The sequence below is a fragment of the Blastomyces dermatitidis genome, assembly GCF_000003525.1.
Source record: "Blastomyces dermatitidis ER-3 genomic scaffold supercont1.8, whole genome shotgun sequence".
NCBI classification, from domain to species: Eukaryota; Fungi; Ascomycota; class Eurotiomycetes; order Onygenales; family Ajellomycetaceae; genus Blastomyces; species Blastomyces dermatitidis.
In genome coordinates, this window is record NW_025544781.1 from 2,732,958 (window position 1) to 2,755,654 (window position 22,697).

Consider the following 22,697-nt stretch of genomic DNA (forward strand, 5'->3'; position numbering starts at 1 on the left):
AAATATGTATTATATATTATTGAAAATCATAATTCTTATATAAATATATTATAATTTAATAAATATTAAATTATTTTATATAAGAATTCTATATTTTAATTTTTAAGAATTTTTTTATTTTTTTATTATAATTTTTTTTATAAATTACAAGTAAAATATTGACAATTCTTGAAAATTTAAAATTTGAAAAATAATTTATTAAATATAAATTTATTTAAATGATTTAATAAAATAATTTATTTAAATTACCACTTTAAAGTATCAATAATACACTGTTATTAAAAAATAGTATTTTAAATTATAAAAATTTATTTAAAAATTTAAATAAATCAATAATAAATAAGAATTTCAAGATAAAATTTTTTATTTTATTAAAAATATATATAATCTATAACATATTTAATTTTTATATGAAAATAATCTATATTTATAAATATATTTATAAATATAGACTGTGTATTTTATTTTAAAATAGTATTTTAAAAAGCTTAATAAATTAATAATTATATGTTATTTTCTCATAGAAATTTAATATAATATAATATATATCTACAAATTATCATTCTGTTTTTTAGAATAGTTTCAAATAAATATTCATTAAGATATGAATATTTGAAGTTGATTGTAATTGATTTACAAAGGCGAGTGTTAGGTGGAAACGAGCGTTAGGTGGTTGATTACATTAACATTGTAATAATAAATAACTAACTAAATGCTAAGTTACATCATCAAACTGACCATAAAAAAACAATTTATCTGATAACTACATTAGCTGAGATGTAAAACAAGCCATATTAATCAATGTTATCCTACCCTACCTTAAATATAGCTGTTCTCCATCCCCGTGCAAGCGAGTGACACGGCTGGCCAGCTATTTAATAGACCCAAGGTAACTGGAGATTTAATAGCTGAAAAACTCCGTACGGAATACCCTGAATACAGCTTATCACTACCCCAGCCTTGTGCTGAAAGTCATTGATTGAAAACATGCGGCGGCTCACTTGCAAGTTCTCAGCCAACTAGTCAAAGAGGACACCAATTAATTGGCCTGGTCCAATTCGCCAGCTCCAAAAGCCTATTCTTCTTTCAAGTCGTGGACCGTGGGAGCCACCAATCTACTACGGAGTAACTACTCCGTATGTATAACAATATCACATTTATGCTTTTCTGACCTGCCTACTCTCAAATCTGGTGTGGTTTCGCCCCAAAAGCGAAAAACACAATCCCGCTTTGGGCAATTCGAGCCATATTCCCCAAACCTAATACTTTCGCCATTGGTTCCCATATAACTTGCGGGGGAAGAACACCCATCAACCAATTTGTTATAACTATATGTGACTGGCAGCCAAATAATGGGTGACTTCTAGGCCGTCGCCTGCACTACCTGATATATCCGTCTCCGGGAGACACCATTTTATTGTGCTACTGTGAGGTTATCAACCGGCCCACGCATGCGGCATGACGAACCCATCAACCACACGGAGCTATAACCAGAGCCATGGGCCATTTCCATTTGTAAATCCCATGACCGGTGGAGTGTTAAGGAAAGTACTAGGCCTGCGCGCTGCCTTCGCCTAAGGGGCCCGGAGAATTTTTGGGTTTTTAACCCAGGTGCTTCTGGCGTAATTTAAAGATTTTGTATTTTGCCAAAGAGGCTTAGAATAGAAATGGCAGAAATGGCTTTTGTGTCGTCATCTTGATAATATTTTCATACAATATAATCATACAGTCTGAGGACCAACCGTCAGGTTCAGCCTTCGGAAATCATCATTGCTTGAAATCGTACGCCGGAGGATGCATGACGGGGGGAACTTTTTAGATCAACCAGTGGCGGCAAGGAGGGAAGTAAAAATAACAAAAAAATAAGCAGCCATGTCCTGTGCCCTTTCTTTTTTCGGCGGGGCAAGTCGAGGATACCCTCCAATTCCAACACTCCGGATGCAGGATGCGAAATTTAATCATCTGGAAGCGGTATAACCTGAAGAGGTAACCGCCAGCATCATATATACAATACATACACCAATATTAAATTTTTAGTTCCGAGTGCCCATTAGGCAAGGTACTTCGCAATCGTCTCACCAAACCAGCCACTAAGCTTCTCTCTGCGCTTATCACGAGCTTGATTCTCCGCCTGTAGCACCGGGCCGACTTCCTCAAGGTATATGTCCTGTTGCGCTCGCTTTTTGTGTAACACCTGTAACTCCAACTCGCGTTCATGTGGCGTCATGTCCTTGAGTGGCTTTGGGAATTTCACGCCCGCAGGGACTTGTTCGCCGCCTGGGATTTCAAGGTCTGAGTTTGTCGGTTGAGAATCTGTTGTTATAGTGTTTGTGGTTGTAGGAGCAGTTGAAGGTGAAGACGGTTGGAAATCTGGTTTGAAGAGAGATTGAGGGGGTGGGGGTTCTAGGCCCGCGGCTTTGGCTTCCTCTACGCGCCGCTCGTAGTCTAGCATTTGATGATATAGCTTATCTGCATGCATCTGGATTCGTTCTTCTTTATCTGCATCAAATTCGAAAGACGAGGCATATCCTAGGGCTTGCAGGAATTTCTAGTAGAAAGCCGACCGAGCCATCAGTATAATACCACCTAGGAAAAAAACTAAACATCAGGGAGATGGAACATATTACAATTTGCATTGAATAACATCTTGAAAATTTCGAGTTTTTCGCGCTGCACATCGTTGCTCGTTCCTTCACCGTGCCTGACTTGAAACAGAGGGACAAATCCATCTGTTCCTCTGCGCAATTTTCTAACGCCGCCATGTTCAAAACCTCCTTTCGCTTTTTGAACTGGTCAATAACCCTTTCTGCTGGCGACATGCTGGAGCTTTCTAGTTCTGCGACGGGTTTATAGCCCTTCCAAAGGTGCGCATAGCGGCCATCGGGGAAGAGGGAGGCGGAGGGAACAGACGGTCTGTCGGATGGGGTGGATTCGTCGGCGGGTGTTGGTTGGGATGAGGATTGTGGCTTTTGTGATGGTTCTGATTGGGGTAATGATGGAGGCTGGACGGTTGCAGGGTCATATCTTGCGGGTGTTTCTTGCTGGAGAAAGTCTTTTAGAGACGGGTCAAGCTGCTTTGTGGGATCGCTCCCGTCAGAGCTACCCCAAAACCAACCCATCACTAATACGCCGTTGTTCGGGTTCCGTATATATATTCCTCAATTGTGCGGCGAGAATAACAAAGCTAATTGGCAGCTAATTGGCAACTAGAGAGGTAATATGTTGTCTCCGGTGTTCCTTTCTCAATGTAATCGTAGCTCTATGCAATATTCTCTACATCTTTCGGGCGGAAGTTCTGAATTGCCTCTTTGGGGTTTAAATGGCGCCAACCCCTTTTCGGTCAGCTCCCGCCGACGTCACATGATAGTAATCAACACTGCTTTAATCGCATCGCGTCAGAACAGTCGCGTTTATCAATCGAGCGTGAAGGCTCCAAAACAGGGATGGCTTCAAGTATGATTGCATTCCTGCTCTGTATATGCATGGGTGGTGTTAATTGCTAACATGTGGATTGCGAATAGATCGAGAGGAGCGGCGGTTGATGCGCCAGCGCGGGGCCGGGTATGTCATACCTCTCAGCATGCGCCGTGGCCCATGAATGTGACAATAGAAATAAAACTTAAAGCAAAAGACTGATTTGTTATTGAGTGTCAAGTAATCGAGCAGCAAAGGATATCGATTTTGGTTTCGGTTCTATGTTCGGTGCTCCAAACATACTTCCCCCAGGCGCTCCACCTACTACAGCTGAGCCGGAGCCTACCATCCCGCGTACACAACCTTCCTCCTCACGTAGGACTCCGACTCCAGACTCCAGACGACGAACTTCCCCGCAAATTACTCGACGGACTCCTACTAGATCTCAAGATCCATCTTCCAGCAGAAGCACACCTGGAAGCCGGACAAACACACTCCCTCGCAGGACATCAGTATTCGACATCCCGCCGGATGATGACCCAGATCATGGACGAGAGCACAAAAGGAGAAGAATTGGTAAGAATCTATTAAATTTTTATATAGGTATTAGTACATTCGACGTGTTGCTTATGTTCAATAAATCAGCAGTGCCTTCTGAGCCGATTCCAGAAGACACCGTCATTCGCAGCGATATACGTGAAACTGAACCAAGAACAACAGCACGTGACGCGAGATCTTCGCCCAATACACAGTCCGGACTGAGTGAAGCTGAGCATGAACGTCGCGAACCCTCCGCTGAACGAGGCCAGAATAGAGAAGAAAGCGATGCTCAACCAGCCCCGGATGGCCAACCTGAAATACAGAATGCCGAGCCCGTCGACACACTACAGGAGAAGGGCCAGCCGCATCCTCCCAAAAAGCGCCTGCAAAGTAAAAGACGGAAATCGGTTGTTCAGGGATATAAGAGGCGAAAAAGAGCTTCCGTTGTTGACCAGCTGAGAAGAGAGCCGGACCATGAGCCTGAACCTGAACCGGAGCCAGAGCCGGAGCCGGAGCCGGAGCCAGATCTGGAACCTGAAAAAGAATCCGAACCCGTGCTGGAACCAGAGCCTGAACCGCATGACTTGGATGAAGGAGATGTTGAAGAGCCCGCTGCAGAACCCGTTGAACTGCCGACGCGGAAATACAGGAAGAGAAAATCTGTTTGGCAAATAGCCACTAAAACCAAACACCGCTTGCCTCGTGACCCTGTTGAAGCCAGCGAGAATCAAGCTGAGGAACAGATTCCAGCGTCGGAAGAACTAGACCAAAACCCTGTAGATGAAGTCAACGACAAAGAAAGTGCAGGACATGAGGAAGACTTGCAGGGGCAGTCTACTTCGCCTGATAGGACGACAAAACCAAAGCGAAAATCAAGCCGGGCAGTCAAAGAACGTAGCCGCCAGGCACGACAGCTACAGCCAGAGGACGCGGTAGAGGAGCGCACACCGGCGGAACCCAGCCAGCCGAAACCTCCACAAAGGAAGCAACGCAGACAAAAGCCTACGGAATACCAAAATACCGAGAACGAGCCAAAACCTCGCGGGTCCACTGTCCCTGTTATTGTCCACCGTTTCGCCAACCTTGCAGCTCTCCAGAGTATGACCGGCGATGATGAAGGTACACCCAGCGAAACAGCTCAGGCGGATGACCCATCCGGGCGTCATAAATACCCCAGCCGTAGCGGGGTAAACCCGGCCGACGTCCTTGGCCAGATCTGCCGCGAGACGCTCGAGAAAACAGCTTCCAAACTAGCAGACGGCATCAAGCAGGAGTCTAATGCGTCAAGACGGGCAGAGTGGACTCGGAAACGCAAAGCTGTGGAGCTGTTCGGCGCAGAGCTTGAGCAGCGGCTCTTCGATATGAGCGAGCTTCTGGATAGCAACTTCGTTTTATCCGCGCGCCTTAAAAGGGAGAAACAGGATCTGGCTTCTCTCCGGAATCGGTTGATTGCATTGCGGAAAGAGCGCGAGGATGTTGCTTTGCGGATCGATGAGGTGCGGCGGAAATATGCTGAAGATGAACAACTAAAAATGGTATGTTTTACATGCATCGCGCGATTAATGTTTTACTTTTACATTTAACCCTACAGCACATTATTGACTAATTACCCATAAGGCACATGATAATCTCAATAATTCCCTCCACGACCTTCAACTTGCGATGGACCGTGGCCGCAAAGTGGACGATGAGCATAGCGCAGACCCTACGATCGGCCTTGAGTTTCTCCTCCGGACAGTCGCTCAGAATGTCAGCTCTACGGCGCCTGGGTCACATAGTGGTATCTTGAATCAGATTAGAGTCTTCAATAGTCAGCTTGAGCGCACGGCTGCTTTGCTGGAATATTTTTAAATCTTGAGTACATTTGGTTGTTCACAGTACCTGGACTAGCCCATATTTAGTCCAATACTTCGCGTTTTCCTTTTCCATTTCTTTTTCCGATTATTTTACTTTCATTTTTTTATTCTTTCTAGCAATGAGGTATACCTCAGGGCGTTCAAGGTTGTTTCGTCATGCCTGATATGATGTAGCTCGCTTCCCAATCAATACTTATCTCAGCAGATTCAAACCTCTGTTCTGCTCGGTTGAAGCATATTGCTTAAGTAATCCGGCATGACACTAAACTACTTTTGTTACTAAGTCATATGCTCAGCAATTCTTGTAAACAGTTCATTCACTGATGAAGATTTTTATAATCTTTACAAATGTTTTAAATTATTTGATTTTAACTTTTAATTATATAATTATCATATATTTTAAAGATTTATAAATTATCTTAAATTATAGTTAAAAAGAAAAATAATAAAAGAATATAATTTTTATTTTAAAAAATTAATATTTAATATTGTAAGAGATCTACACTGAATAAATCAGTATAAGATTTATAGATCTTATATAACAAAGTGAAAAACATTAGAGAAGAAAAGAAAAGAGAAAGAGAAAGTACAGAAATCAGTAATCAGAGTAAATATTTATACATGTGTATAATAATATATATAATGAAGCTTCAGAGTGAAAGAATAGAAATTCTGTAATATATACAGTGAAGCTGACAAGACAAGCGCTTCACCACGAACTCGCTCAATTTTTCGAATAAGAACCCGCTGATAGATCCATCGAAAAGCCCTCGATCATACAAGCATTTTGACCCCATCGCCGACCGCATACCCCGTGTGGTGGTGGAGTTATCCAGCCAAATGTGAACCAGACATTGTTTGAAACTCCTGTGTGGGATTATCCCCTGTTCACCCCCACCACACCACAACCCTGGGCCAAATTGCCATACAAATTGTAAGGCGAAGAGACCTAATCATATGCACCAATCTTCTCAATTTTGGAAGATCTCTGACCTGTAATTGTGAAGATATCTGAGAAGCATCTTCCATGAAAACCCTGTCTATCTTTGATGTTCCAAAACATCAACGCCAAGTCTCACCCACATATCGCCCTTCCCAATCTGGCCCACCTCTGGCAGAAAAATACAAAAAGATACCTCGGCAATAGTATCAAGTACATAATCAACAGACACATCCCTCTCTGTCTTTGATGTATCAAGACATTAACATCAAGTCTCACTCTTGTACCGCCTCTTCTGATCTGGCCCATTCTCAGCAGAAAAATACAGAGAGATATCTCAGCAACTGTACTCAATACATAATTAGCAGATATGATAACTATAAAATTAGTATATCTCAAGATCTGACTGAGCCTTTAATTCCTGCATAGTGAGATATATTAAATCTAGTTTTAATATCTCAATATTCAATAGTTTCTGTAAGAGATTGAGAATAGCAATACTAGATTTTTAGTAAATTTAAGAATTAATTCTATATTAATATAATCATTGACAAAGTCTTCTATTTTAAGATATAAATGATCAGTTTCTCTACATCTATACTGACCGTGTGATTGTGTCTGAAACCAGAACCAGATTTTTTAACAGTCTCATTATCAATTCAACTGATCTTATTACACAGTTTTAACATTAGATAGTAGTTTCATACTATTTCAGTGAGACTTACTGTCTACTCTTATCACATTTTTCAAATGAGACCATGATTTTTACTTCTCAATTTAAATTATTTTTATTGCTTTAAATGACTTTAAATCTCATTTGAGTGATATCAAAAAGTGTTACTTTTTAAAAAATTAAAAATAGTCTAAAAAAAACCTTAAAATGTCTAAAAATAGTAACTTTATGTCAAGAATGAGACTAAATGAGATCAAATGAGAGCACTTTCTTATTTTTTTCAAGTCATGATTTCATTTTAAGATCTGATATATAGTCACTTTACATGTTTTTTTAATAGCCAGTCCCAGTGGAATTCACATCAAGAAATGTATGAGATCAGATCAAATGAAATTAAATGTGAAATTCATGATTTCATCGGCCAGTCTATCTACATCTCACTGATAATATTTATGTTATTATATAGAAACAGACTTATATTCTCTATAATATCAAGACTCTGAAGAGAGAAAGTCTTGATAGAGAATATATAGTAGTGTATATCTTAGCAGTTTCTATCTCATTCTTCTGCAGCAGTTAATGTAAAAAAAAAAAGATCTTAGAAATAGTTTTTTACTTCTCTTGAAAAAGTAAGGTGTTTTTCTCTGAATTTTATACAATATTCTTATAAAGAATTAAAAACAGAGTTGTTTTCTGTCATAATTTCACATTCTTTTAAGTAAGAATTACTTTTTCAGTGACTGAAGAGCTTTCATTAATACTTAATTCTTTTTTACACTCTTTATTAATTGATTTGAGTTGCACACTTATTGTGTGAGAAGAATTGAATAATTTAGAATAAAATTGAATAGTTTTAATCAATTTCTCTGCAAAAAATTAATTTATTTTTTATCAGTTTTTCTCTCAAAAACTGTTATATTATCTGATTTATTATCAATTGATATCATACTTTTTCTCACTGTATTTCAAGAAAGAGATTATAAAGATTTTATTGATTTATCTTAAAAATCAATTTTAGTTTATTACATTCTCTTCAAAAATCTAATCTAGTTACTGAACTAGTGTGAAAAAAATCAGATGTTTTATACATAAAAGTCTGTTATTCTTCTTTTGAAATAGTCTGATCAACTTTTCAATTGAAAACAGACTTAGAAACCTCTTAATTGAGACAGTCTGACTAACTTTTCAATTCAAAAGAGTTTAATAAATATCTCAATTGAATTAGTCTGATTAACTTTTCATTGAGTAAGAACAATGAGTTCAAAAGTACACTCAGTTGATGTGAAAAAAGATGCTTTCTCAAATGCTATTTCTGAGATTGAAATTCTGAAGAGAAGAAAGAAAGAAGAAATAGAGAAATAACAAGTTCTTGAAATACAGAAACTTGAAAAAGTAAGTAAAATTCTTGAAAAGCAGTGTCTGAGTGAGATGAATGAAGAAGTTCTGTTAATTCTTCATACTCAGACTAGACAACTACAGAAAGTGATCAAGTTCAAACTTAGAATTTTAAACACAGTTCTAAAAACTTTGAAAATTTCTAATATAATCACTGACTCTTCAGTTTACTCTTCTTTCTTTTCTACTTCTTCTTCTTCTTCTTCTTTAATTTAGAAGAAAACATATACTTAAGCAGCTGAATCTGCTATCTCTAAATCTACTATCTCTAACTCTGCTGTCTCAAAATATGCTCAAAATTCTGAGAAAACTGAGAAGAATACTGCTCATACTTCTATTAATAGAAGAGTGAGAAAAAAAATGTAAAAAGAGAAAAATCTTCAAATCTTCAGAAATAGAAGACTTATTCTCAAAGTCTCAAATCAGGACATCTTGCAGAGAAATAAGCTAAACTCAAGTCTTATTTTCAGAATTAGAAATGAAATCAATCAGCAGTTCTTTTCTCAGTTAATGACTGATATTGAAGTTCAAAAATCAGTTATAGCTTCAATTGAGCTATTCTTCTTTAAAAACTTCATCATTCTGATCACAATGTCTGAATTCAGTGCAGAATTTCTTATTCAGAATGAGAATCTCTGAAAATCAGCAGTAAAATCTCTATTAAACATAATAATTCTATCTGAGAGAGATGAAAAGTGAGATAAATTCATTCTTCATGATATTTCAGTTGAAATCTTTGACTGTGAGAAAGAAATGCTACTTCTCAAAAATGAATTGAAAGAATACAATTCTATTCAACTGAGAAAAGAGCCTGTATGACTTAATTCAATTAAGTTCAGACAGAGTAGAAGAAATGCCTCTGTTCTAGTGTATACAAAGACACTTGAATAATCAAGAATCTCTGAAGTAAGTGTTGCAGATTTGAAAATGAGAGTTCATGAATATAAAGACTCAAGAATGAATCTCAAAACTCAAACAGTGTTCAAACTGTCAAAGATATGAACACTTTGCAATCTCTTATTTCAGAGACTCAAAATGCATATTCTGTGCTAGAGATCACAAAACTAGTGAGCATAAATATGAAACATGCTTAAAAAGAGATGAAATATGTCAATATACTCTGCTTAAGTGCTTCAATTGCAAAGAAAAACATGCATCTAGCTCAAAAGAATGTGTATTTACTTCAAGAACTCAGAAGAACTGAAGAAAAGATAAAGCTTAAAGTGAATCTAAAACTGAAGAGAAAAGTCAAGCTAGTAAATTTGCAACTGCATGCTTAAAAAGAAGAAATTCTCAAATATCTAGATCTTCAAACTTCAATTCTTCAGCTAAGTGTAAACAGAATTTGAATTCTCAAACTTCTGTCAAGATTAGAGAATTAAGAAATGACTCTGATGATAAACTAGATATAATATAAGCAGTTGAGATTCCTACTTTTTAAAATAGTTATAATCTACTATCTGATGATAGAGATTAGATTCTACTCTATCTCTACTCTCTCTTAGTATGAATATACAACAAAAACAACAAAAAAAGTTTAAAAACTCTTCAAAAATCACATTTATTCAAAATAATGTGAATAGAAACTCAAATTGCATTTATTCTTGTCTTCAGATTGCATTTGAATAAAAAGTTGATTTTGTACTTCTTCAAGAACTAAACTTTGATACTGAGTAAAAGTACATCATTTCTCATTCAAGCTATTACTGCTTTCTTTCTGAAAAATCTGAGATAAAATCAAGAGTAGTGATCTATGATAGAAAAAGATCAAGATATCAATTTAATTTAAGATTTGATATTATATTTGACTCTGATATTCTAGTGAGTGATATTATAGATAAAGAGAATGAGTTTAATACTATTCACCTTATAAATATCTATAATGAAAAGTCATTGAAAGAAAACAATAATATCTGAACAATTGATAGAGGATTTTTAAATATAACTCTCTTAAAAAACTCTATAATTGCAGAAGACTTCAATGCACATTATCTTCAATGAAACTCAGAGTGCATAAGAGCAGTAAGAGTAGATAAACTGATTGAATGAACTTTTAAGTATTCAATAGATTTAGTTAACAAGTCTGATCAACAAACATTCTTTAGAAAAGACATGAAACAGAAATCTATTATAGATCTAACTTTCATATCATAAAATCTATTTGAAAAAAGACTTATAAATTGATTTATTGATGCAAATGAAACCTCAGAATCAGATCATAAGATTATTCAATTTAATATTAAACTGAGTGAAAAACAAAGAAATGAAAATTCTCTTCTCTCTAATCAGTATAACTTTGAAAAAGCTGATTGAAAAGTAGTTGAAGAAAGAGTAAAACTGCTGAAATCTGAAAGACAGAGTAAGCTCTATTGAAATTGAAGTCAAGATATCTCAAATGAAATGCTTGAAAATAGAGTAAAGCTGATTACATCTATTCTTCTAATAAGTATTGAAGAAAATATTTTAAAGAAAAAGTCTTCTGAGTATTTCAAATCTTAATGAATTGAGAATATCACTTCTAAAAGAAAGCAATTAGTCACTGCTAAGAGAGATTGAAAGAATAACTTAATATATGATGAAGAGTTCAAAGCTATTCAAAATGAATATTTTTCAGATATTAAAAAAGTCAAAACTGATTACTGAAACAAATTTCTTGAAGAAGTATAAGAAAAAGAAGTTTTTAAAGTTCTCAACTATACTAAAACAAGAAGTGTAGCAAAGCTTTTAATCTTAGAATATGAATTTCAGAATGAATTGTATACAGCAAACTCTTTTAAGGAAAAATGTCCAGCTTTTATGAGAATTCTCTTTCAAAACTCATTATATTTAGAAGAGGAGAATATGTCATTTCATGAATATATTGATAAAAGTAACTGAGAGTGATCTGAGCTTACATGTGATGAACTAGAGTCAGCAATATTCTCAAGTTCAATTAAAACTGCTACAGGGCCTGATTCAATTAATCATTTAATTATTTAAAACACATAATTCTACTTGAAGAATGAATATTTTGAGCTCTTTTTCAATCTCTTAAAAAATGATTATCATTCTGAATGCTGAAGAGAAGCTACTGAAGTAATCCTTGCAAAATCTAATAGAAAAGCTTCAATTTCTAAGTCATATAGAGTAATATCTCTGTTGAACTGTTTGAGAAAAGTTTTAGAAAAGATAATAGCTACTAGATTATCTTTTATAAGCTCTATTAGTAATTCTCTTCTATTTAATGAATAAATGAGAGATAGAAAACAATGTTCTGCAATTAACACTGTTCTCTCAGTTATTCATAATGTTCAAGTAGCAAAGTATGAAGATCTGGTCTCAACTGCAGTTTTTATTGACATAAAAGATGCATTTGATTATGTTTCAAAGTCTAAGATGAGTCAAACTTTGAAGATGTTAAAACTGTCACTTTCTCTAATAAAATGAGTTGATTGTTTATTATTATTATTATTATTATTCTTCAATTATAGATGTATGCAGTCAGAGACTATGACATCTACCTGAGAACTTTAGTTCTCAGGGTTTTTTCTATGTCTGTAAAGTTAACTATTGTACATTCATCAATTTCAGATATGCAAAATCAGAAAATTCCAGCCCAGAATACAAAAACTGTTTACAAATTGCAGTGTTTTAACATCTTTTGATACTTTGAAACCATTTGACAATATCATGACAAAAGAAAAGAGAGAAAGAACACAGTCTCAAAGATAGACACATTAAATAGATAGATAGAAAGAAATTGAAAGAAAAAGATACAGAAAAAGATAAAGTAAAGAGAGACTATAACAAAACAAATTATTAAAAGAGAGTGTATAGCTGTTTTAACAGACTATATCTGATTGATTTCCTCCTCTTCATATTCAGATAATTCTGAATTTAGCCATTTTCTTGTAGCTGCTTGAGTTTCTGATAGAAAGTCTATTAAGTATTTAATTCCTGTCTCAGTTGAGAATAAGAATCTCATATTTAATTGATTTAGATCATACTTCTCTTTCAATCTGACTCTGAGACTATTGTATAATGCACAGTGCATTATAATATGCTCAGGGTTCTCATTTGTATTGCAGAATGAGCATTCTATTGAGTCAAATCTATCATCAAATCTTTGTATATAAGATTTGAAATAGCCATGTCCTAGTTTCAGCTGTATTATAGATGAGAATATTTTCTTTTTACATTTAATTGAACAAGATTTCCACTTGGGTTTTGTTTCAAATCTTGAATAATGTATACTCTTCTTTTGTTTCTGCCAGCTTTCATTTCACTTGTCTAAACAAGATTCTTTTATTTTTCTCTTTATAAAAGACCAGGACATAATTTTTTGAATAGATCTGCTTAATTCTGCACTCTTTTTTACAGCTGAATCAGCCAATTCATTGCCATGAATATTCATATGAGCAGGAACCCAGTGCAGATGAATTCTCAGCTTTGATGTTCTTCTCTTTTGAATTTTTAAAACAGAGTTTAAGATCAGTTCAAGATTCATTTGATTATTATGAATCTGACTATTTCTAAGTCTTTTTAAAGCAGCTTGACTATCAGAGAATATTCATGCCTCTTTCAAACAATTTTCTTTTTTATGAGATTTTATTTCAATAAGTTTGAAAGCTTTCACTATTGCAAATAGTTCAGCATCAAAGACTTCACATTCAGAGCCTAGATTCCAGAAATCTGAGATAAAATTAATATTATCTTCAGTATAAGCAATGCCTGCGTCTAATCTATTCAAGTTCTCATTTTTTGAGCCATCTGAATAAATCAGAATAGAGTCTTTTATATTGATTGTAGAAATTCTCTTCAAATGCTGTTCATATTCTTTCTCTTTTGATAGTTCACTTATTTGTAAGTCTATAAGAGATTCAAGCTTTTTTCTCCAGGGAGATAACTTCTCATGATCAACTTTTTCAACATTTAAAGAGTTGATTGTTTCATATCTAAAAGAATTATACAACTATTCTTTGATGAAAGAAAACAAGATAAAACTGAGATAAAAATAGAAGTATCATAAGAATCTTCAATCTCATCTGTTTTATTTGCAATATACACTGCATATCTATTCAAGAATAAAGAGATGAAAATAGTGAGATCTTCAAGTTATGTAGAGGATATTGATCTACTCTACAGTTCAAAGACAATCAAAGAGAATTTAGAAGTGATTGAGAAAGCAGTAAAGAAAATCTTTGTTAGAGCAGATATCAATCTAATTCAATTTAATATGAATAAAACTAAGTTAATTCACTTTTTTCCCAGATTTAATGCGAAAGAACTAAGTCTAACTCTTTTGAATCAAGAGATTAAACTCAGTTTAAATGTCAAATAACTAGAAGTATGATTAAACTCCAAGTTGAATTTTGAATATCATATTCAATAAAGAATCATCAAGGCAGAGACACTACTGAATAGTATAATCAGACTATCAAATACTGAGAGAGGTCTATCTTTTCAGGCTGTGAGACAGTTATACATAGCCTGTATTACCTCAGTAGCTGATTATAAAGTTCAAGTTTGATGAAACAATCAAGGTTATTATTATTATTATTATTATTCTTTAATTATAGATGTATGCAGTCAGAGACTATGACATCTACCTGAGAACTTTTAGTTCTCAGGGTTTTTCCTATATCTGTAAAGTTAACTATTATACATTCATCAATTTCAGATATGCAAAATCAGAAAATTCCAGCTCAGAATACAAAAACTGTTTACAAATTGCAGTGTTTTAACATCTTCTGATACTTTGAAATCATTTGACAATATCATGACAAAAGAAAAGAGAACACAGTCTTAAAGATAGACACATTAAAAGGAATAGAAAGGAATTAAAAGGAAAAGATAAAGTAAAGAGAGACTGTAACAAAACAAATTATTAAAAGATAGTATATAGCTGTTTTAACAGACTATATCTGATTAATTTCCTTCTCTTCATATTCAGATATTTCTGAATTTAGTCATTTTCTTGTAGCTGCTTGAGTTTCTGATAGAAAGTCTATTAAGTTTTTAATTCCTGTCTTGATTGAGAATAAGAATCTCATATTTAATTGATTTAGATCATACTTCTCTTTCAATCTGGCTCTGAGACTGTTGTATAATGCACAGTGCATTACAATATACTCAGGACTTTTATTTACATTGCAGAATGAGCATTCTATTGAGTCAAATCTATCATCAAATCTTTGTATGTAAGATTTGAAATAGTCATATTCTAGTTTTAGCTGTATTATAGATGAGAATATTTTCTTTTTACATTTAATTTAACAAGATTTCCACTTGGGTTTTATTTCAAATATTGAATAATGTACACTCTTCTTTTATTTCTGCCAGCTTTCATTTCACTTATCTAAACAAGATTCTTTTATTTTTCTCTTTATAAAAGACCAGAACATAATTTTTTAAATAGATCTGCTTAATTCTGCACTTCTTTTTACAGCTGAATCAGTCAATTCATTGTCATGAATATTCATATGAGCAGGAACTCAGTGTAGATGAATTATCAGCTTTAATATTCTTCTCTTTTGAATTTTCAAAACAGAGTTTAAGATTAGTTTAAGATTTATTTGATTATTATGAATCTGATTATTTCTAAGTCTTTTTAAAGCAGCTTGTCTATCAGAGAATATTTATATCTCTTTCAAACTATTTTCTCTTTTATAAGATTTTATTTCAATGAGTTTGAAAGCTTTCACTATTATAAATAGTTCAGTATCAAAGACTTCAGATTCACAGTCTAAATTTCAGAAATCTGAGATAAAATTGATATTCTCTTCAGTATAAGCAATGTCTGTGTCTAATCTATTTAAATTCTCATTTTTAAAGTTATCTGAATAAATCAGAACAGAGTCTTCTATATTAATTGTGAAAATTCTCTTTAAATGCTGTTCATATTCTTTCTTGTTAGATAGTTCACTTATCTGTAAATCTATAAGAGATTCAAGCTTTTCTCTTCAGAAAGATATCTTTCTATAATCAACTTCTTCAATATTTAAAGAAGAAAATTAATCTTTAATCAGAGAGTATAGTCTGTACAGTTGAGAAAATATTTTCTTTAAAGTATTATTTTCATTTCAATTAAGAAATTTATTTCAATTCAGTTCATTTTCAGAATTAATTGATAAAAATAAAGAAGAGACTCTTTCTCTAATTATATAAATTAAACTCATCTTTATAACTCTCAGAGCATAGTTTATACAGGCCTTTTCAAATCTAATAGTAGAAGAAGGAATTGAAGCTTCAATTTTCATTACTTTAATAGAAGATGATTTGAATACTTTCAGAATTCTTCTCAAAGTTCTGTTTTACAGTCTTTGAAAGAGTTCAGTGAAATTCTCTTGATTATTTCATCAAACTTAAACTTCATAATCAGCTATGGAGATAATACAGGCTATATATAACTGTCTCATAGTCTGAAAGAATAGATCTCTCTCTGTATTTAATAGTCTGATTATGTTGTTTAATAGTCTTTCTATCTTGACAGTTCTTTGTTGAATATAATATTTAAAATTCAACTTGAAGTTTAATCATACTTCTAATCATTTGATATTTACACTGAGTTTAATCTCTCTATTTAAAAGAGTTAGAGATAGTTCTTTCTCATTGAATCTAGAAAAGAAATGAATTAACTCAGATTTATTCATATTAAATTGAATTTAATTGATATCTGCTTTAATAAAGATTTTCTTTGCAGCTTCTTCAATCACTTTTAAATTTTCTTTAATAGTTTTTGAGCTGTAGACTAGATCAATATCATTTATATAACTCAGAGATTGCACTATTCTTATATTTCTATCTTTGAATAGATATACAGTGTATGTTGTAAATAAAATGAGTGAGATTGAAGATTCTTATAGTACTTCTATTTTTATCTCAGTCTTGTCTTATTTCATTATATTAAAGAAAAGTTGTATAATTCTTTTAGATATAAAATAGTGAACTCATTTTATTAAAGAAAGTGACAGTTTTCACATCTTCAAAGTCTGAATTAACTTTGACTTTGAAAAATGATTAAATGCTTCTTTTATATCAATGAAAACTGCAGTTGAGACCAGATCTTCATACTTTGTTATTTAAATATTATGAATAACTGAGAGAATAGTGTCAATTGTAGAACATTGTTTTCTATCTCTCATTTATTCACTGAATAAAAGAGAATTACTAATAGAGCTTATAAAAGATAGTTGAGTAGCTATTATCTTTTCTAAAACCTTTTCTAGACAGTTCAATAGAGATATTACTCTATATAACTTAGAAATTGAAGTTTTTCTATTAAATTTTATAAGAATCACTTCAGTGAGTTCTCTTCAGCATTCAGAATGATATTCATTTTTCAAGAGATTAAAAAGAAGCTTAAAATACTCATTCTTTTAAGTAGATGTATATATTTTGAATAATTAAGTGATTAATTGAATCAGGCTCTGCAGCAGTTTTAACTGAACTTGAGAAGATAGCTGACTCTAATTTATCTTATATAAGATCAGACTATTCCTAGTCATTTTCATCAATATAGTTAAGAAGTGATATATTCTCTTTCTCTGAATCTGAATCTGATGAGTTTTGAAAGAGAGTTCTTATAAAAACTTAATATTTTTTCTCAAAAGAGTTTGCTGTATATAATTCATTCTGAAACTTATATTCTAAGACTGAAAGTTTTGCTATACTTCTTGTTTTAGTATAGTTAAAAGCTTTAAAAACTTTCTTTTCTTATACTTCTTTCAGAAATTTATTTCAGCAGTCTATTTTAGCTCTTTTAATATCTAAAAAATATTCATTTCTGACAGCTTTGAACTCTTTATCAGAAATTATATTATTTTTTCAATCTCTTCTAGCAGTAGCTAATTATTTTCTTTTAGATATGATATTCTTATTTCATCAAGATTTTGAATACTTAGAAGACTTTCTCTTTAAAATATTATCTTTAACACTTATTAAAATAATAGATGTAATAAGCTTTACTCTATTCTTAAGTATTTTATTTGAGATATCTTGATCAGAATTTCAATATAGCTCACTCTATCTTTCAGATTTTAATAATTTTATACTTTCTTTAACTGTCTTTCAATCAGCTTTTTCAAAGTTAAACTGATTAGAGAGAAGAGGATTTTCACTTATTTATTTCTCACTCAGTTTAATATTAACTTGAATAATCTCATGATCTGATTCTGATGTCTTATTTAAATTAATAAATCAGTTTATAAGTCTTTTTTTTATTAGATTTTGTGATATAAAGATTAGATCTATGATAGATTTCTGTTTCATGTCTTTTCTAAAGAATGTTTATTAATCTGACTTGTTAACTAAATCTATTGAATGCTCAAAGATTTATTCAATCAGATTATCAGCTCTTACTACTTTTTTATATTCTGAATTTCTTCAGAGATAATATGCATTGAAATCTTCTATAATTATAGAGATTCTTAATGAAGTTATGTTTAGAAACTCTCTATTAATTATTCAGATATTGTTATTTTTCTTCAATGATTTTTCATTATAGATATTTATAAGCTGTATAGTATCAATCTCATTCTCTTTATCTATAATATCACTCATCAGAATATCAGAGTCAGATATAATATTAAATCTTAGATTAAATTAATATCTTAATCTCTTTCTTTCATAGATCACTACTCTTGACTTTATCTCAGACTTTTGAGATAGAAAGCAGTAGTAGCTTAAATGAGAAATGACATATTTTTACTCAGTATTAAAATTCAGCTTCTGAAGCAGTATAAAATTAACTTTTTATTCAAATACAATTTAAAGATAAGAATAAATGCAATTTGAGTTTCTATTCACATTATTTTGAATAAATATGATTTTTAAAGAGTTTTTAAACTTTTTTTATTATTTTTATTGTATATTCATACTAAAAGAGAGTAGAGTAGAATCTAATCACTATTATCAGATAGTAGATTATAACTATTCTGAAAAGTAGAAATCTCAACTGCTTCTATTATATCTAGTTTATTATCAGAGTCATTTCTCAATTCTCTAATCTTAACAGAAGTTTGAGAATTCAAATTCTATTTACATTTAGCTGAAGAATTGAAGTTTGAAGATTTAAATAGTTAAGAGTTTCTTCTTTTTATACTTACAGTTGTGAGTTTACTGAATTGACTATTCTCTTCAGTTCTAGATTTACTTTGAGCTTCATCTTTTCTTTAGTTCTTTTGAGTTCTTGAAGTAAATATACATTCTTTTGAGCTAGATGCATGTTTTTCTTTACAATTAGAGCATTTAAGTAGAGTGTGTTGATATATTTCATCTCTTTTTAAGCATGTTTCATATTTATATTTACTAGTTTTGTAATCTCTGACACAGAATACATATTTTGAGTCTCTAAAATAAAAGATTATAAAGTGATTATATCTTTAACAGTGTGAATACTGTGTTAGAGCTTTGAGATTCATTCTTAAGTCTTTGTATTCATGAACTCTCATTTTCAAATCTACTACTCTTACTTCAGAGATCTTTGACTGTTCAAGTGTCTTTATATATACTAGAATAGAGACATTTCTTCTACTTTATCTAAACTCAATTGAATTTAATTATACAGACTCTTTTCTCAGTTGAATAGAGTTGTATTCTTCTACTTTATTTTTGAGATATAGTATTTCTTCTTCACACTCAAAATTTTCAACTAAAATATTATAAAGAATGAATTTATCTCATTTTTCATCTCTCTTAGATAGAATTATTATGTTTAACAAAGGTTCTACTGCTGATTTTCAGAGATTTTCATTCTGAATAAGAAATTCTGTACTGAATTTAGATATTGTAGTCAGAATGATGAAGTTTTCAAAGAAGAATAACTCAATTGAAGCTATAACTAATTTTTGAACTTTAATATCAGTTATTAACTCAGAAAAGAACTGCTGATTAATTTCATTTCTAATTCTGAAAATGAGATTTGAGCTTAGCTTGTTTCTTTCCAGAATATTCTGATTTAAGTCTTTAAGAATAAGTCTTCTATTTCTGAAGATTTGAAAGTTTTTCTCTTTTTACATTTTTTTCTTCACTTTTCTATGAATAGAAGTATGAGTAGTATTCTTCTCAGTTTTCTCAGGATTTTGAGCAGGTTTTGAGATAGCAGATTTAGAGACAGTAGATTCAGCTGCTTAAGCATATATTTTCTTCTGATTCAAAGAAGAAGAAGAAGTAGAAAAAGAAGAAGAAGAGTAAGATGAAGAGTCAGTGATTGTACTAGAAATTTTCAATGTTTTTTGAACTGTGTTTGAAATTCTAAGTTTGAACTTGATCACTTTCTGTAGTTGTCTAATCTGAGTATGAAGAATTAACAGAACTTCTTCATTCATCTCACTCAGACACTGCTTTTCAAGAATCTTGCTTACTTTTTCAAGTTTCTGTATTTTAAGAACTTATTATTTCTCTATTTCTTCTTTCTTTCTTCTCTTCAAAATTTCAATCTTAGGAATAGTATTTAAGAAAGCATCTTTTTTCATATCAACTGAGTCTATTTTTAAACTCATTATTCTTACTCAATGAAAAGTTGATCAGACTGTTTCAATTGAGATATTTATTAAACTCTTTTGAAAAGTTGATCAGACTGTTTTAATTAAGAGGTTTCTAAGTCTGTTTTCAATTGAAAAGTTGATCAGACTGTTTCAAAAGAAGAATAACAGACTTTTATGTATAAAATATCTGATTTTTTTCACACTAGTTCAGTAACTAGATTAGATTTTTGAAGAGAATGTAATAAACTAAAATTGATTTCTAAGATAAATCACTAAAATCTTTATAATCTCTTTCTTGAAATACAGTGAGAAAAAGTATGATATCAATTGATAATAAATCAGATAATATGACAGTTTTTAACAGAAACACTGACAAAAAATAAATCAATTTTTTACAGAGAAATTGATTAAAACTATTTAATTTTATTCTAAATCATTCAATTCTTCTCACACAATAAGTGTGCAACTCAAATCAGTTAATAAAGAGTGTAAAAAAGAATTAAGTATTAATAAAAGCTTTTCAGTCACTGAAAAAGTAATTCTTACTTAAAAGAATATAAAATTATAACAGAAAACAGCTCTGTTTTTAATTCTTTATAAGAATATTATATAAAATTCAGAGAAAAAAATCTTACTTTTTCAAGAGAAGTAAAAAACTATTTCTAAGATCTTTTTTTTACATTAACTGCTGCAGAAGAATGAGATAGAAACTGCTAAGATATGTACTACTATATACTCTCTATCAAGACTTTCTCTCTTCAGAGTCTTGATATTATAGAGAATATAAGTCTGTTTCTATATAATAATATAAATATTATCAGTGAGATGTAGAGAAACTGGTTATTTATATCTCAAAATAGAAGACTTTGTCAATGATTATATTAATATAGAGTTAATTCTTAAATTCAATAGAAATCTGATATTACTGTTCTTAATCTCTTACAGAATCTATTGAATATTGAGATATTAAAACTGAATTTAATATATCTTACTGTGCAGAGATCAAAGACTCAGTCAGATCTTGAGATATACTGATTTTATAGTTATTGATGTGCTGTTGACTCATTATTCACTGATTATGTATCAAATGCTGTTGCTAAGGTATCTTTTTGTATTTTTCTGCTGAAAATGAGTCAGATTGAGAAGGGCGGTACAAGGGTGAGACTTGATGTTGATGTTTTGAAACATCAAAGATGAACAGGGTTTTCGCGGAGATTGCTTCTCAGATATTTTCACAATCACAGATCAGAGATCTTTCAAAATCAAGAAGATTGATGCATATGACTAGGTCTCTTCACCTTACAATTTGTATGGCAATTTGGCCCGGGGTTGTGGTGTGATAGGGGTGAACAGGGGATAATCTCACACAGGAGTCTTGAACAACATCTGGTTCACATTTGGCTGAATATCTTCACCATCACACGGGTGGGCTTTTCGATGGATCTATCGGCGGGTTCTTATTCAAAAAATCGAGCGAGTTCGTAGTGGAGCGGTTCAATGCGACTGCATTATCTGACTCCAGGGTTTCAATGATTGTATGTACAGATTCTAATAAGAACTGCAACATATATCAATACAGTGCTTTGATATAAATACTTCATTTTTCAGCACTTAATGTGTCTTGACTGATGTCTTCTGAACAGACATGTTAATTCTTCATAAGAATATCAGATTCACTGACAACTTCAGCATCTGCAAGAATTTCTGTACATCAGGCCTGATAATTGATACTGTCAAACATGATTACAGTCCTAGTATTCATGACTTTTTGAATATTCTTTTGATATTTGTGAATCTGAGATTTGAAATTGTTCACAGTAGAGATGATCTTCTGACATGCACTTATTCTATTACAGAACATCATAAGATTATTAAATAATATAAATATCATGCCATCTTGACTCATTCTAGACATAGAACTGCTGGCAGGATATGCTTCTGTGAGTGCTGTATGCATAGCACTTGAGCTTGAAATTTCATTATCAGATTCATGATAAGTGTCTGTATCTTGACTGAGAAATAACTTCATAGCTTTCTCTATGACTTTCATGTACAGAGTAATATCATCTTTGTCTGATTCTTTGTCAATAGAGGCCTGTTGAGCTGTCTGAGTATAAGAATGAGAGTGTAGAGTCTTCTTTCTATTACTCTGAGAAGTAAACAAGCTACTTATCAGTTATTACAATCTGAGTATAGATCTAAGAAAAGAGATTCAGACAAGATTAATCTTATTCAGTTGTTAACTTAAAGAAAGAACACAATCTCTTAGTCTCTAGACATATCTACTTATTAAAGCACACTTGTTCTGAATAATAAGAGTGTCTTCTATTCAAATCAACATAGAAAAGTGAATCAATTCATGAGCAATTGACTACAGTGTAATTCTTCTATAAAAACATGTATAAGAAGTTTTA

General features: G+C 32.0%; 2 protein-coding genes across 4 annotated transcripts; one reads left to right on the top strand and one right to left on the bottom strand.

The window, feature by feature from the left end:
- Window positions 1-955: 955 nt before the first annotated feature.
- Window positions 956-4,112, bottom strand: BDCG_07413 (uncharacterized protein). The gene is made up of 2 exons (XM_045423204.1): window positions 2,628-4,112; window positions 956-2,548 (listed from the first exon to the last, which is right to left on the bottom strand). The coding sequence occupies exons 1-2, from the start codon at window positions 3,117-3,119 to the stop codon at window positions 2,051-2,053; spliced, it is 990 nt and encodes a 329-aa protein (XP_045278650.1). The 5' UTR covers window positions 3,120-4,112; the 3' UTR covers window positions 956-2,050.
- Window positions 3,380-6,183, top strand: BDCG_07414 (AT hook domain-containing protein). Of its 3 annotated transcripts, none has more exons than XM_045423206.1 (5): window positions 3,380-3,453; window positions 3,522-3,561; window positions 3,656-3,990; window positions 4,063-5,489; window positions 5,572-6,183. In XM_045423206.1, exons 1-5 carry the CDS (start codon window positions 3,444-3,446, stop codon window positions 5,803-5,805), a joined length of 2,046 nt encoding a protein of 681 aa, XP_045282129.1. In that variant the 5' UTR covers window positions 3,380-3,443; the 3' UTR covers window positions 5,806-6,183. The 3 variants fall into 3 exon arrangements, with proteins under 3 accessions (XP_045282129.1, XP_045282128.1, XP_045282130.1); XM_045423205.1 differs by having other exon boundaries at window positions 4,060-5,489; window positions 5,572-6,154; XM_045423207.1 differs by having other exon boundaries at window positions 3,387-3,561; window positions 3,649-3,990; window positions 4,060-5,489; window positions 5,572-6,134.
- Window positions 6,184-22,697: the final 16,514 nt, after the last annotated feature.